The sequence below is a fragment of the Molothrus ater genome, chromosome 31 (genome assembly GCF_012460135.2).
Source record: "Molothrus ater isolate BHLD 08-10-18 breed brown headed cowbird chromosome 31, BPBGC_Mater_1.1, whole genome shotgun sequence".
Lineage (NCBI taxonomy): Eukaryota > Metazoa > Chordata > Aves > Passeriformes > Icteridae > Molothrus > Molothrus ater.
In genome coordinates, this window is record NC_071658.1 from 1434678 (window position 1) to 1450529 (window position 15852).

The 15852-nt window shown below is 57.6% G+C and overlaps 2 protein-coding genes across 2 annotated transcripts in view; one reads left to right on the plus strand and one right to left on the minus strand.

Annotated features, from left to right (window-relative positions):
- Window positions 1-15852, plus strand: part of LOC118700569 (nucleoporin NUP35-like) — a 183174-nt gene that overhangs the window by 164545 nt on the left and 2777 nt on the right. Inside the window, exons 4-7 of the mRNA XM_036405138.2 lie at window positions 13262-13322; window positions 13925-14069; window positions 14441-14510; window positions 14602-14730. Of these exons, the coding sequence (XP_036261031.2) occupies window positions 13262-13322; window positions 13925-14069; window positions 14441-14510; window positions 14602-14730 (405 nt within the window). The remainder of the gene's footprint in view (window positions 1-13261; window positions 13323-13924; window positions 14070-14440; window positions 14511-14601; window positions 14731-15852) is intronic.
- The window catches only part of LOC118700556 (uncharacterized), a 185893-nt gene that overhangs the window by 93266 nt on the left and 76775 nt on the right, over window positions 1-15852 (minus strand). The gene's annotated exons all lie outside the window — the stretch shown is intronic.

The window sequence follows — 15852 nt, forward strand, 5'->3', positions numbered from 1 at the left end:
GTTTCCCTAGGCGGCCTCGATCCCTTCCCTGCGGCCCGGCGGGCGTCATCGTCGTCGCAGTCGTCGTCGTCATCACTGCGCAGGGCCTTCGTCCCCCTAAATGCAGACTTGGAGAGCGGTCCGTAGCTCCCCGCTCCCGGAGCGAGCCACTGGGGCGGAGCTCGTGCTCGCCGGGACCGTGCCACGGATGCGGTGACATGGCGGCCTAGGGAGAGCGAGAGAAAGCGTCGAAAGGCGCTGCCGAGGGCCGAGAGAAAGAGTGAGGAGGGCGAGTAGGGGAGATGAGGCGTGGGCCTCGCCCCCGGCTCCCCCCCACTGCGTGGGCGGCTGTCTGCGGGTGGGTACTGCGGCGGTACCGTGCCATGCTGCCGCACGCACGGGCGAGGCAAGAGCATCGGGGACGGGGGTTCTGACCCCCTCCTCCCTTCGCCTGCCCCCTCCTCTACTATCACGGTTTTTGGGCGCGCCAAGTGGCACCGTTGCTCCTCTCTCTCTCCCTGCTGAGGCCATCACACGCGCCGCTGCCCGGCCAGTCCTCCCGCACAGGGCCGTCTCTGCTGCGCTCCCGTTTTGGTTCTTTTCTCCAGGATGGGGCTCTCCGTCTCCTTGTTGCTCGCTCATGTGCGCCTGCACTGTCTCTCTCTCTGACTCCCTCTGGGAGCGCGGAGGGGGGGGGCAGGCAGCGTAGCGGGTGGGGGAGACAAGGTGGCTGTCTCCACGCGCGACCCCGCGCGCGACGTGGCCAAGCTTTGGGCTTGCGACCTCAGATCAGACGTGGCGACCCGCTGAATTTAAGCATATTAGTCAGCAGAGGAAAAGAAACTAACAAGGATTCCCTCAGTAACGGCGAGCGAAGAGGGAAAAGCCCAGCGCCAAATCCCCGCCCCGCGGTGGGGCGCGGGACATGTGGCGAACAGAAGCCCCCGTCCCCGGCGGCACTCTCGGGGGACCCAAGTCCTTGTGATCAAGGCCGCAGCCCGCGGACGGTGTGAGGCTGGTAGCGGTCCCCCGCCCTGCCGGGCCCAGGGCTTCTCGGAGTCGGGTTGCTTGGGAATGCAGCCCAAAGCGGGTGGTAAACTCCATCTAAGGCTAAATACCAGCATGAGACTGATAGCCAACAAGTGCTGTAAGGGAATGTTGAAAAGAACTTTGGAGATAGAGTTCAAGAGGGCGTGAAACCGTAAGGGGTAAGCGGGTGGGGCCCGCGCAGTCCGCCCAGAGGATTCAACCCGGCGAGCTGCGGTTGGACGGCGCGGGCTCGGCAGATCCTTGCCTCCACCTCCCCTCTGTCCCCCAGGTGAACCCCGTCCACAGGGGCAGACCGGGGGGGGCGGGCGGGTGCGGTGACTGCCGCCCAGCCAGCGGCCACCCTGGCTGGGCGCATTTCCTCCGCGGCGGTGCGCCGCGACCGGCTCCGGGTCGGCTGGGAAGGCCTCCGCTGGGCAGATGGCGGATGTTATAGCCCCTGGGGAGCAGGTCTCGCTGAATCCCGGGGCCGAGGGAGAGGACCGCCACCGCGCCCTCCTCCCGCCCTGTCGGTGGCGCTGTGGCGGGGGGCGTCGCTTTTCCCCACCCTTCGCCCTCCCGGGGGGCGGGGTGGGGGCTGCGCCGCTGTCAACTGGGGCAGACTGTCCTCAGTGCGCCCCGACTACGTGGTGCCGCCAGGCCGAGCTTGATGGGCCGCGCTCGGGCGCCCGGGGTCCGCAGCAATGTCAGCTACCCACCCAACCCGTCTTGAAACACGGACCAAGGAATTTAGCATGTGCGCGAGTCAGGGGCCATCGTCGAAAGCCCGCGGCGCAATGAAGGTAAGGGCCAGCGCGCGCCGGCTGAGGTGGGATCCCGGGGCACGTGTCGTGCCTGGCAGGCCCGGGCGCACCACCACCCCATCTTGGCCGCCTCCCCCTTGCGGAGCTGGGGAGATGGAGCGTGAGCATCCGTGCTAGGAACCCAAAAATGGTGAACTATGCCTGGGCAGGCCAAAGCCAGAGGAAACTCTGGTGGAGGTCTGTAGCGGTCCTGACGTGCAAATCGGTCATCCGACCCGGGTTTAGGGGTGAAAGACTAATCGAACCATGTAGTAGCTGGATCCCTCCGAAGTTTCCCTCAGGATAGCTGGCACTCGGCAATGGGCAGTTTTACCCGGTAAAGCGAATGATTAGAGGTCTTGGGGCCGAAACGCTCTCAGCCTATTCTCAAACTTTCAATGGGTAAGGGGGCTGGCTTGCTGGCGTGGAGCCACGCCGTGGAATGCGAATGCTCAGTGGGCCACTTTTGGTAAGCAGAACTGGTGCTGCAGGATGAACCAAACGCCAGGTTAAGGCGCCCGATGGCGACACTCATCAGAGCCCAGAAAAGGTGTTGGTTGATCTAGACAGCAGGACGGTGGCCATGGAAGTCAGAATCTGCTAAGGAGTGTGTAACAACTCACCTGCCGAATCAACTAGCCCTGCAAATGAATGGCGCTGGAGCGTCGGGCCCATACCCGGCCATTGCCAGCAGTGTGATGCCCGCGGGGGCTAGGCCACGACGAGTAGGAGGGCCGCTGTGGTGCACCTCGAAGCCTGGGGTGTGGGCCCGGGTGGAGCCGCCGCAGGTGCAGATCTTGGTGGTAGTAGCAAATATTCAAAGGAGAGCTTTGAAGGCCGAAGTGGAGCAGGGTTCCATGTGAACAGCAGTTGAACATGGGTCAGTCGGTCCTAAGCGATAGGCGAGCGCCGTTCCGAAAGGGTGGGCGATGGCCTCTATTGCCCTCAGCCGATCAAAAGAGAGTCGGGTTCAGATCCCCGAATCTGGAGTGGCAGAGACGGGCGACGCGAGGCGCCCAGTGCGGTGACGCAACCGATCCTGGAGAAGCCGGCGGGAGCCCCGGGGAGAGTTCTCTTTTCTTTGTGAAGGGCCGGGCGCCCTGAATGGGTTCACCCCGAGACAGGGGCCCGCGCCTTGGAAAGGGTCGCGGTTCCAGCAGTGTCCAGTGAGCTCTCGCTGGCCCGTGAAAATCCGGGGGAGAGGGTGTAAGTCTTGCGCCGGGCCATAACCATATCCGCAGCAGGTCTCCAAGGTGAACAGCCTCTGGCATGTTGGAACAATGTAGGTAAGGGAAGTCGACATGCCGGATCCGTAACTTCGGGATAAGGATTGGCTCTAAGGGCCGGGTCGGTCGGGCTGAGCCGCAAAGCGGGGCTGGCCGCGCACCGCGGCCAGACAAGGCTCCGCATGCGGGTGAGTGCACTCTGTGTGGCCCACCCGGGTGCCGGGGCGCGTGCGCGGCGGCGACTCTGGAGGCGCGCCGGGCCCTTCCCATGGATCGCCCCAGCTGCAGCAGGCGCCGCCCACCCTCCCTTCCACCTGCCCTCCGCCTTGCCGCGGCCAGCGCCCCAGTGGTGGCCGCCGCCGTCGTCGTCGCATGCCGCCGCCCCGCCAGCGTGCGGCTGGCCGCGCGCCCCCGCGGCTGGCATCGGCCAAGCAGTTCGCGCGGGGGAGGGTCCCCGGGGGGGTCCCCGGGCCGGTGCCCCGCCTTGGCCGGTGCCTAGCAGCTGGCTTAGAACTGGTGCAGACCAGGGGAATCCGACTGTTTAATTAAAACAAAGCATCGCGAAGGCCCGAGGCAGGTGTTGATGCAATGTCATTTCTGCCCTGTGCTCTGAATGTCAAAGTGAAGAAATTCAATGAAGCGCGGGTAAACGGCGGGAGTAACTATGACTCTCTTAAGGGCGATTTGAGAAAGTCTAGTTACAACTGGGCATAGCTGCAAAGATCGCACCTCCTCGTGGTCCCACTGGTAAGCCCTTAACAGGGTGACTAAGTCGATCTCTGCCCCAGTCTGGGGCCGTTGGGAGTCACCAGCCCAACAGTTCCTTCCAAATTTCGGTGAAACAAATTTCTCGGTCTAAGTCGTTAGGCTTACTACCTGAAACCTGGCCCCCCAGTCGGACAGGGGCAACGGGTTCGGAGGTGGTCTGATCACCCAATCCATTCCCGATGTTGAATCCGGTCATGACTCGGCTATTCCAAATCCAAATCTGTTCCTCGGAGGAGGAAACTGGGGGCGCCGTTCCACCTTACTAGGGTATCGATGGGCACTCAGACCTCCTGAGATGATTTTGTAACATCTACAACCACCAAATTGACAGAAAATGAATTGGGCTTGCTGGTGAATTTTTCTTTAGAACTGTATAGGTCAGATCTGCAGGAGCATGTATTTATAGATGTATGCTTATTACTTTTATATTTTAATAAACTAGACGCTAGCTAGGTTTGCAAGGCAGCCACAAGCCAGTTAGGTAGCTCATAGTGGGTAGGGACAGGAACTTTAATTCACAACGCCTCAAATACCACCTTACTTGGACCAATCTTACAGGACTTGTACCGCTTAACCGGATTTATCCAAGGTGGATGGGCCACCTTTACTTAACCCGGAAAAGGGACATATATTATTTATATGTGTTCGATCTCTAGCCAAATGCCTCATCATCTAATTAGTGACGCGCATGAATGGATGAACGAGATTCCCACTGTCCCTACCTACTATCCAGCGAAACCACAGCCAAGGGAACGGGCTTGGCGGAATCAGCGGGAAAAGAAGACCCTGTTGAGCTTGACTCTAGTCTGGCGCTGTGAAGAGACATGAGAGGTGTAGAATAAGTGGGAGGCTGGGCGCGCGCTTGGCGGTGCGGGGCGACCCGCCCGCTGGCATCCCGGCCGTCGGTGAAATACCACTACTCTGATCGTTTTTTCACTTACCCGGTGAGGCGGAGGTGTGAGCCCCGAGGGGGGCTCTCGCTTCTGGTGCCAAGCGGCTCAGCACAGCCCAGACACAGGCGCAGGAAGACACAGCGGCTGTTTTGCAGCTGTGCCCCAGAGGTTGGGAAGGGGCCCCTGCCTCTGGTCTCACTTGGTTGGGTTTCTGACTGGGTCTGAGGCAGGGGCTGCCTGATTCCCCGCTTCTGGGGAGACCAGAGCCTCCGGAAGCGCGCCCAGCGTGCAGGCACTGCCTGACAGCGCTGCGGCCACTGGGACAGTCGCGTTCCCGAGTCCCAGCCACTCCGCTTCCGCCGCTGCTTCTTTTGCTTTTAGGCACACCCAAAGCTCACTGCTAAGCCACGGTGGTCTCTTGTCCTGCCCTCTTCCTGTCCCTGTGTAGGGATGGAGCATTGCTCTGCTTTCAGGAAGCTCTTGGCGGAAACTTCCGCCATTACAAGCTCCTTTCCCCTCGGCAGATGCTTGCACTGGAATCCCTCACGGCTGGCTTCGGAGCACACTCAAGTTGGCTCTTTGAAAACCCGGGCTCCTTTTCCCCTTCAGCGTGCTCAGCATGCCCTTTACCTCCACGCCGCTGTGCAGCTGGAGCAGCGGGACAGGGACCTTTGCAGCCTGAGCTGCCCTTGTTCCTCTCTGCCCGTGCACGGAACACAGTGGGGAGGAGAACAGCAGCAGGGCCCTGCGTGTCCCCGGGCTCAGGTTTTGCGCCGCTTCAGCTGCACAGAGATGCGGGTAAAGTGAAAAACACAGTTTATTAAGGGAAAGCAAAGCGAAGGGGTGAGCTGGGAGGTAAAAAAGGGCATGGGCAGGGCCTGAGGGCTGCAGGGAAGGAGATGCCAACAGGGAGAGAGATGGCAGGAGCTGCTTGAGCTTGGCACAGGCTCAGCTGAGAGGAGCCAGAGCCGTGCCTGGAGCTGCAGGCGGTCCCAACTGGAAATCATCGAAGGAGGCCGGTACAGGTACATCTGGTCCAGGAGACAAACGAAGTTCTGCAGATCTTCTTTGGAATTTCATCTGAATCCATGTGTTCATGCAGGATGGGCTCTCGTCTTCCCTGAGGGCTTGAAGAGCTGGAAGAGAGAGGAACAGAGCCACGGTCAGAAGGCAAATGGAGGGAATCCAAGGAAAGCCTCCTGCCAGGGCCATGCCGGCTGGCTCTCGCCATGGCCAGGAGGGAGTGGGAGACAAGGGCTTCGGGCGGAAGGTGCTGGCCACGGATCCGCCACGTGTCCCCGAGAGGTCTCTGGGCTGTGCCCCCGCTGCCCCTGGTGCACACAGGGAGCAGAGCCCTGGGCAGCCCGGTGACGGATTGTAGCTACGGGGCCGGGATTTATAGCTGCTGCCTCCCCTCTCCCGGGCGGTACTCGCTGCCACGCGGCTGCCCTGACTCATCCTGACTGAGGACCTGGAGCTCCTCCTTCTGCCCCATCATGAGCACTCCGGCCACCCCTGGCAAGACAGAGCATGTGGCGGCTCCTGTGGCCCCTGTGGCCCCTGTGGCCGCACGCCCTCCTGCCGGGCAGGGCTCGTGCTGGGCCCCTGCCGCACGCTGCTGGCCGAGGGCACGGCTGCGGGAGGGCGGTGGCAGCGCCCAGGGCGGGCGGGGCTGCAGCGGCCCGAGCGCGGCTCCCGCTGTAGCTGGGCAGCGGCCGGGCCGGGAGGCGGGGAGGGGCGCCGGGCTGCTGGCTCACCGAGGAACCTGACGGCCGCCTCTCGTAGGGGCCTCTGTGGGCTCTGCAGGTGCGGCAGGGCCCAGCACAGGTGCTCGGCCGCTCGGCTCTCGTCCTGCAGCAGCTGCGGGGAGCGGCGGCAGGGAAGGCTCGGTGTGGGCTCTGCCCCTCGGCCGGGCGCTCCCTGCACCCGGCACCGGCCCAGCCGGTGCGCACGGCCCAGGGCAGCAAGCAGCGTGGGGGGGCAGCTGCCAGCCTCCCGCACTGAGCACCGGGGGCAGGGGGGGCTTCTAGAATCTAGCCTGCGGCTGGGGCTCCCGGGCTGTCCTTACCAGGCTCTCGGCGAACTTCATCCGCCGCTTCTTCTTCAGTGGCTCCTCCAGATCCCTCCTCCTCAGGAAGCGTGCGGCACAAAGCAGGGCTTCACCAGATGCCTGCAGAGCAGCAGAGAGCCGCAGGTGGCACCAGAGCCCAGGTGAGTCACACGGCAGCCGGCTCCCTGTGCCAAGGCCAGGGGAGGCTGGAGCCCGCCAGGCACCGGGGCAGGAGGCGGCCCAGCCCCCGGCCAGGGATGCGGCAGCATCACACCAAACCTCACCTCAGCCACGTGCACGTCCTCGTGGTGCCAGCGCAAGAACAGAGGGAGCAGGCTCTGGCTCACAACTGTCCTGAGTGGATTTTCCCTCTCTTCCACTCCCAGCTCCAACACCTTGCCGAAGAGCTGAATGGAGAGCAGCTGCGCATGGCTGTTGTCCTGGAGGAAAGGAAAAGTCCTAAGCACCAACTACTCCAGGCCCGCTGGGGCAAAGGCCCTAAAATGAACAGGGCACAAAGTTTCCAGGCAGGCAGTGTCCAGTGCCCTTGGCTGGGGGCGCAGAGCCTTACCTTCTCCAAGTGTGGCAGGAGGGACTCAGCCAGCTTCAGGGCGGTGGTGCTGGGTATTGCGAGGTCTTTGTCCTGGAGCACATGCGTGAGCACAGAGAGGCTCATCCCGATCATCTCTGCATCTGGATGGGCCAGCAGCTCCAGCAGGTGTTGATAGAGGCCGCGTATTCCTCCGGCCTGTGTGCAAGACCAGGCTGTGCTGTGAAGCCGTGACTGGCTGCAGCACCAACAGCTGCTTGGGGCACTCGGGCAGCTGAAGCAGGAGTCGGGAGAGCTGGCAGCATCTGCCTCTGCTGCCAAAGCCCAGCCAAGCCCAAAGGTCTGCCTTCCCCAGCCCCGTGCTGCCAGCGCGGCTTCAGCCACTGCCCCCTTCTAACCAGCGAGGGCTCCTTGCTGAGCACCACGAGGCCTCTGAGCTCCAGGCGCAGCCTGTCCCTGTGCTGGCTCGGCAGGTGCCGGGTTAGCACCACCAGGGCACTGGGACCGTGTTTGCTCAGGTCCAGACACTCCAGGAGCTGAAAGGCACAGGGCAGTGGCAGGGGAGCGGGCCGGCTCCAGGCAGCAGCAGCGGGCGCGGGCAGCCTCCCAGGCGGCTGCAGCTACCAGAGGCCAGAGAGCTGGGAGGCAGCTCAGCCAGGCAGCGCTGGCCATCAGGCTCACCTCCACAAAGAACGCCAGGGCAGGCAGATGCCAGTGGGGCTGCTTCCCGACCAGCAGGCATAGCAGGTGCGAGGCCATGTGGGGACACAAGGGGGTCAAGCCACAGCGCATCTCCCTGGCAGGGGAAAAAGGCACCAAGGCCCCTGAGCCGGGCAGGCAGAGCTCTCCCAGGAGTGACTCACAGAGGTCCCATCTTTCCCCAGAACTCTGCAAGGGGACATGGGCCCCTTGGGAGGCAGCTGCTGCTGGGCATCCTCCTCTCCCGGCCCTTTGCAGTCTGCTCGGCCCTCCCTCAGTGACGAGGCCCTCTCGCTTGCAAGCCCCAGGGACTGTGTGGGGCACTCCGGGCATGGGGCACAAATGGTGGCGGTGGCAGCAGGGAGTAGGGGATCTCACCTGGCCAGCAGGCCCGCTGCATAGTGCTGGGTGTCGGCACAGAGCAGGGTGTCCCAGAGCTGCTTGTGCTCCAGAGCCAGCAGGTTCTTGCCAAAGCCCAGTCGGCAGAGCAGAGCCTTCATGGTTTGCACTGCAAACCTGTGTGCCAAGCCAAGGCCAGGTCACTCTGGGAGCACTGGCCCTGGCCGCAAGGGTGCGGGAAGGACAGGGCGACTGGCACCTGTTGGGTTGGCTGGGAAGGTCGCGTTCCTCCCGGCACGCTCTCCAGAAGAGCTGGGTCTCCACATCCTCTGGCCTCTGCTCCGTGGTGGTGAAAATTTGCAAGAGCAGAGCCACCAACAGGTGTGGAGAATGAAGGAGGATTGCGTAGTGCCACTCGGGCATGCTTGCAATCCTCCACAGCACCAGAGTTGCCTGCAAGAGACAAAGCGCCCCGAGGCAGCGCTCAGTGCCGAGGTGTCCATGAGGCAGGGCAGGGGGTGAGAGGCAGGGGAGCACCCGGCCTGCTGGTCCTAGCCCAGCTTTCAGCCCCGGCAGGGAGCTGCAGGCTGGGGAGAGCATGGAGAGCTTCTGAGAAGGCGACCTGGAGGGCCAGCGTAGGCCAGCTCCAGAAACTCACAGCCAGGGCAAGGACAGCCTCGTTGTCCCCGCTGCAGAGGAAGCTGCCGTACGGTGGCTGCTCCTCTATGGCAGAGAGCAGCGCTGGAAGCACCTCCTCCACGGCTACCTCTGAGGTGCCCATGGCTCTCCATAGCAGCGCGGCGGCTCTGTGGGACCAGAGCTGTGCGTCAGTACCGTGCCCCGTGCAGCTGCGTGGGGCCGGGAGAGAGCATGGCAGAGGCTCAGGAAACAGAGGGGCCCGAGGGTGACGGTGTTCTCCGCCCATCTGGCAGACCCCGCCGGACAGGCTGTACAGGGCGAGGGGCCCTACGGGCCGGTGAGCACCGAGCTCTCGAGGCACTTGTGCCCCGTACCCGTCACACGTTGGGGCACAGCGCAGGAGGCTCATCACCATGTGGGCAGGGTGTTCTACGGTGAGGCTGACAATGGCCATTTGCAGCCCGGCGTCCACAGACTCACAGGACGTGAGTCTCTGCAGCATGGCGCTCACCGCAGCTTGCACCTGGAGGAAGCGGCATGGGGAAGACTTGGAGTGCTGTCCAAGGGAGCACCTTGCCCAGCTTTCCCCAAGAAGTGCTCACCTTCCCAGCCCACTGTGATGGGGCTGAGGGGGCCCAGCGGACATGGCTTGAGGGGCCACGTGATCCTGGGAGGTCGTCAGCCCTGGCCCCAGGCTGCTGAAGAGAATAAAAACCCTTCTGGAAAAACTCCAGAGTGGGTCCAGGACTCACAGTGAGCGTGGGCATGGCCTCAGTCTCTGGGATGCCCTGGCTGATGGTGTTGCTGGTGGCCATGGCCTCCGTCAGGGCCATGTCAGCCTCCTCCCAGCCCTCGTCGGTTTCCCAGACAGAGCTGGAGGCCAGGTCAGAGGACGCTGTGCTGGAAGCAGCCTCTGCCCGCAGCTCACTGGGCCTGGGCTCGGGCTCGGCCGGGCCCTCGGGCGCGGGGCCGCTGGTCTTAGTGCGCCGAAGGCGCAGGAACCTCCGCAGTGTCTGCAACAGAAGGGAAGGGCGGGAAGAAGAGAGGGACGTTCCATGGTCTGCTCCAACGCGGGGCCCGGCTGAGCAGTGCCAGCAGGCCCAGCCCAGGTGGGGATGGCGGCAGGTACCTGCGCTGCTCTGTGGAAGCGGCCACGGGTGGGCTCCTGCTCTTGAGTCCGGTCCCTGGCTGCATCTGCCAAAGAGTGAGTGCAGCCAGAGCTGAGGGGCTGCAGGAGAGGCCGGAGAACACAGGCCAGCCCTGTGTTCCCCAGGCAGGTACAGCCCCCCAGGCGCCCGGGGCACGGAGCACGGCCAACGGGGAGGCAGCCCCAGCCCCTGTCCCATCCTGTCCATGGGCGTGTCCACAGGGATGGGATGGGATGGGATGGGATGGGATGGGATGGGATGGGATGGGATGGGATGGGATGGGATGGGATGGGATGGGATGGGCCCAGGCCGGCTGCAGGCACCGGCCCTGCGGCCTGGCTCTGCCACTCACCGTCCTGCAGCAGCTGCAACTGCTCCGGCTCTGCAGGCTGCTGCGCTGGGGCAGCTGCAGGGCCTTTGCTTTTCTTGCCCCGAAGCCCCTTGAACAGGCTGAGCAGTCTGCCCGCCATCCCACTGTCTGACCTTGAGGGCACTTTCAAATGCCTCGGCCAAGGCCAGAGTCAGCGAATGCTGCAGTTGTGCCTTGCGGGCACCTGCAACAGAGGAGCCTCAGGAAGGCTACAGGACAGCAAGTCCTGCACTCGAGGCCTCCTGTCACAATGACAGGAGACTCCTGGTGAGCGATGGAGGTCACCAAGTCCCACGGCCTGGCCACGAGGGCACCGGCCGCAGGGATGGGAGATGACTCGGAAAAGCTCTGAGTCACCCAATCCCGAGGTCTGGCCGTGAGGCCAGCCGCAGGAGGAACGCCTCGGAAGAGCTCTGGGTCAGCAACCAACGAGCCGGCTGTGTGGGGACACCTCACAGCACCGCTCTGTCACCTCCTGTCCCGTCGCGTGCACCGAGCACTGTGGTGTGGCTGCGCTGTGCCAGCCCCTATGTCAGCGTGTGTCACAAAGGGCTGCTCAGACACGCTGTCCCTTTCGGTTCCACGGTCACCCCGCTGCACCGTGTCACAAAGGGACATGCTGCCATGTGCCCCAGGGCCACCCCCTCCCCACCCTAGGTGCCCCCGCTTGGAAGGAATCCATTGCCCGAGTGTCTAACACAGCCCTGGACACACCACGACCCGCCAAGTGCTCGGAGAAGGACTCTCCACGGTGCCCGCACAGCCCAGCTCGGTGCCGGCCCTGGAGCAGAGCAGCTTCCAGCAAGCAAGAGGCAAACGCCTCTTGCCAAGAGTTCAAACACAGCAGATAGGGAAGATGGCATCAATCTGTGCATAAAGGCCTTTGAATTCACAGCTCTCTGAGAGGCATTTGGGGCTCTCGGCTGGACAGAGATGATCCCTCTCTTTCCTGTGCTGAAAGGGGCAGGACACACCCTGCCGCCACTGGTGCTTGGCTTGCTCTCTGCAGGCCCAGGCAGATGCCAAAGCTGCTCCTCACAGCCTTCTCCCTTCCCACGCTCCTCTGCCAAGTGCAAGGGGCCTCAAGGACAAAAGTGGGGCAGGGAGCCAAAGGGAGACAGCTGCACCTACCTGACTGGGGGCTCCTGGGGAAGCACTTTGCTTGAGAAGCAAGCCCCTCTCTTCCAAAGGCATTTCCCCAAATGTCTCCATTTCCCCAAATATGTCCATTTCCTGGGCAACACCAACACACACTTAGGAAACCCTGGCAAGGCTGAATTACTTCTGCACCTTGTAGCACAGGCACTGCAGATCGAGCTCATCTTCCTTCTCCCGAGTCTGTTTCCTCGTGCCCCTTGTGGCGCGCAGCCCCGGGCCCCCTAGAAACAAGAGGTGTCCGCTGCCTGTTCAAGTGCCTGAACTCCTGCCTGCCCTCACAGCAGCAAAACCAGGCTGTTCCCAGCCAGGGAGCAGAGCCCTGTTCCCGCAGGAGGCTCTCGTCAGCCCCTTCCCCACTGTGCACGCAGCACTTCTGCCTGTCTGCCCAGAACACTCTTGGCACAGCAGAGCACAAGCTGGCCGGCTCTGGGCTCAGCACAGCCCAGACACAGGCACAGGAAGACACAGTGGCTGTTTTGCAGCCGTGCCCCAGAGGGACGGGAAGGGGCCCCTGCCTCTGGTCTCACTTGGTTGGGTTTCTGACTGGGTCTGAGGCAGGGGCTGCCTGATTCCCCACTTCTGGGGAGACCAGAGCTGCCGGAAGTGTGCCTGACAGCGCTGCGGCCGCTGGGACGGTCACGCTCCCGAGTCCCAGCCACTCCGTGTGACCGCGGTCACAAGGGTTTTCAGGATGAAGAAGAGACGAGAATGTTGACTCCATGATCAGAAGGCTTGATTTATTATTTTATGATATATGTTACATTAAGACTATACTAAAAAGAAATAGAAAGGAAAAGGTTTCTTCAGAAGCTAGCTAAGCTAAGAATAGAAAAGAATGAATAACAAAGATCTGTGTCTCAGACAGAGAGCAAGAGCCAGCTCTGCCATGAGTGGTCAGTAAATCCAAACATCCACAGGAGACCAATCCCAGGTCTACCTGTTGCATTCCACAGCAGCAGATAACCATTGTTTACTTTTGGTTGCTGAAACTGCAGCTTCTCACAAGGAAAACTCCTAAGAAAGGATTTTTCATGAAAGATGTCTGCGACAGAGAACCTATGTTGCTAGGTCTACAGGTATCTCCAGGCTGTTTGATCTTGAATCTAAGAAATGCCATAATTCAGGCTAAAAGTAGACTAAAATTGTTTTGAGTGTTGAAATCGTATGTTAAAAAAAAAAAAAACAAAACCAAGTGCTACCATCTAAAACTCAAAGTATTCTTTCCTTCTATGCACTAAATAGTTGAGCAGGAAAGTAAGTCTAGTAATAGTCTCCATAGAAGAGAAGGTTATGTTCCCATGATTTCTGAACCCTTTAGGCAGTGAATAGGCTGATAAAATTAGGATACTAATATCCTTCCCATCAGGATGCATATGAATGTGTGAATTATTACAGTGCAGCAGTAGTGCATTGAACTATTCTAAGAAGGTTTCTGATTATTGATACTTAAAGCTACGTAATCTTTGGTTAAATATACATTCAAATATCTGTTCTCTAAAAAGTTAAGAATAACTTAAGGCAAATAATTAATATTATTACCTGAATGTTTAAATCACTTGATCTGAGCAGTATACCTATAAGAATAATTTGTTACTTTCTGTATATTAATACAGGCCAGCTTTACTTTATCACAGAGCCCATCCACTGGAATTCTGCCATCAACTCCAGGAGCAGGTAGATGTCCTGTCAAAATTTCTGTTCTCTTTTCTTACCGCTTTCTTTAATACAGAAAAAGCATCACTGTTCAAGCTACATCAGTTCCTTGCTAGTTGATGAAGAGGTGGTGTATTTGTTAGCTTTTCAAAAGGTGTGTGGCTATGAGTAGGAAATAATTATTTATTCTGAGACTGAGTTTCAAGCAGCTTTTCTTGTTCCCTGTTCCAAATGTGATGTTGAACTGAGCACAGAGGTGGTTGTAATTGAGTGAAGAAGCTGAGATTGATGGATTGCCTTCCATCTTCACAAGGTTTGATATCTTGCGTATCAACTGGTGGCTTCTTGCTAAGCTTTATTGTGTTGGCCTGTTCCTATTTGGCAACTGTATTAAGCTATTGGTGTTTTGAAGTCGAAGAGAACGCTCGGTTGCTAGTCATAAAAACTTCCTAGTGTGTTTGCAGATGTGAAGTTAGGATTGACTTACTTGTTCTGTCTGTGAGTAAATCCCCATCAAACTCTTCGACATCCAAGTGAAATGCTTGACACTGAATGTATTCTTTTCTAATAAACCTCTGTCTTGCAAAAGAAATCTGTTCAGCAATATCATTTCAATTGAACAGCTTCTTCAAGCATGTTCAGCCCTGCAAGTATTGGGCAGCCTAAGAAGACTACTCTATCTCCTGCTCAGCTGGATCCTTTTGATACTCAAGGTGATTCCCTTACTTCAGAAGATCAACTTGATGACACATGGGTAACTGTATTTGGGTAAGTTGATTTCCAAAGTATTGGAAAAACCTGGGTGAAGTCTTTAGAGCATACGAGAAAAATACTTGGGGGCATTGATGTTGTCTGGCATTGGTATGTGCTGCAAGTACAGCTATGGTTAAAGCAAGCAAACACATACATTTCAGTTAGCCATCTTAAATTGAGCTACACATGATTTTTTCTAGTTAGAAAGGCACCATTCTGCTGTTGTGGTGTGTGCTAAAGTGCCTAGAAGGTGGTATTTCTCAAGTCACTGCTTCTGATGTTACAGTGCTCTCTTCTGCACTTCTGTAAATGCTTCATAGGGTTGTATCTTAACACCTGAATTCTTAAACCACTCAATTTTATGAGTACTTTTTTCTGTCTTTCAGATTTCCTCCAGCATCAGCTTCCTATATTCTACTACAGTTTGCTCAGTATGGAAACATATTCAAGCATGTGGTATGTCTTAGTTTGACACTTATGTCAGAAAACATTGTGAATTAAGCATTTAAAAAACTACATTTCACAATTTCCACTTGATCTCATTCAGATGTCCAACACAGGAAACTGGATGCATATTCGATATCAGTCTAAGCTTCAAGCCCGGAAAGCCTTAAGCAAAGATGGAAAAGTTTTTGGTGAATCTATCATGATTGGTGTCAAGCCTTGTATAGAAAAAGTAAGTTAATAGTTGCTTTTAGTTCAAAGGCACTCTGCTTTTGGCCTTGCTTTTTATTTTCCCTGATGTGTTTAATTATTTTTCTTTTGGAATTGCAAACTGTAGGTAGTTCATCTATATAGATATAGTCTGTTACACATTCACATAGGTTTTTTCTTAAATACGTGCCCACATTTCCTGCTGAGAAAGACCATTATGAGCACTCTCTGTGCTCTTGGGAAGTTACAATGCACACAATTCTATTGCTGTATGAGATGAGGAAGTGAAACCATCATATAAAACACAACTCACATAAGTTTCCTGACTGGAATTTAGGGCCTGCAGTAGATACCTAATGGCAGATTACGACTGTGGCTGCTCCTAATTGTATCTCTCTATTTTTTATGTCACTATGTGCTTCTGGCTCTTGAATTTATCTTAGTACTTTGGATTGAAAATTTGTTAGCGAGGAAATCCTAATCGTGTTCTCCCACCTGCCCCTATAAAAACATGTCACTCTCTTGTAAGTAGTAGCTGGGGGTAGACATGGCTGTCTTGTAGTCTTAATATTAACATGAGTTATTAATGTCTAGGTATTGGCAATATCCTGACCTTTAGCACTTGCAGCCCTTTGCACTGGGTACTGTACATTAGCTTAAGAAAAGAACAGTCATTCCTCAGTCATTCTGCACAGATTATTTTTTTTGGTCTCCTTTAAGGATATATGATACTAAAGAGTAATGTAAGCTTTCTAATGTAAACTATTCTGAGAAGGCAGCCTTAGAAACTGAACTTGCAATTCCTGAAGTTTTAGCAGACTGAAACATTTCTTACACTCAATAAAAAGGTGTGCCCCTACCCAAGCCGTTCTCTTCCCTGGGCCATGCAGGCTCTGCTCCAGGCTCCTGTGGGCCCGAGCCGGGTGCCCATGGAGCCCTAGCCCAGTAGGTGCCACACGGTGATTTTGTCAGTGGAAATGTTCATTGGCAAGTGAATGGAAAAGAGGTTTGGCAAAGGGAGGATTTGAATGGTTGTTTTTACAAACCCAATCCTAACAAATCCATATAGGATTGGTTAAAACCCATGCGGACTATCAGATTTTACAAATATCATAGAATGATCAAGTGGAGCAGCTGACAAAAG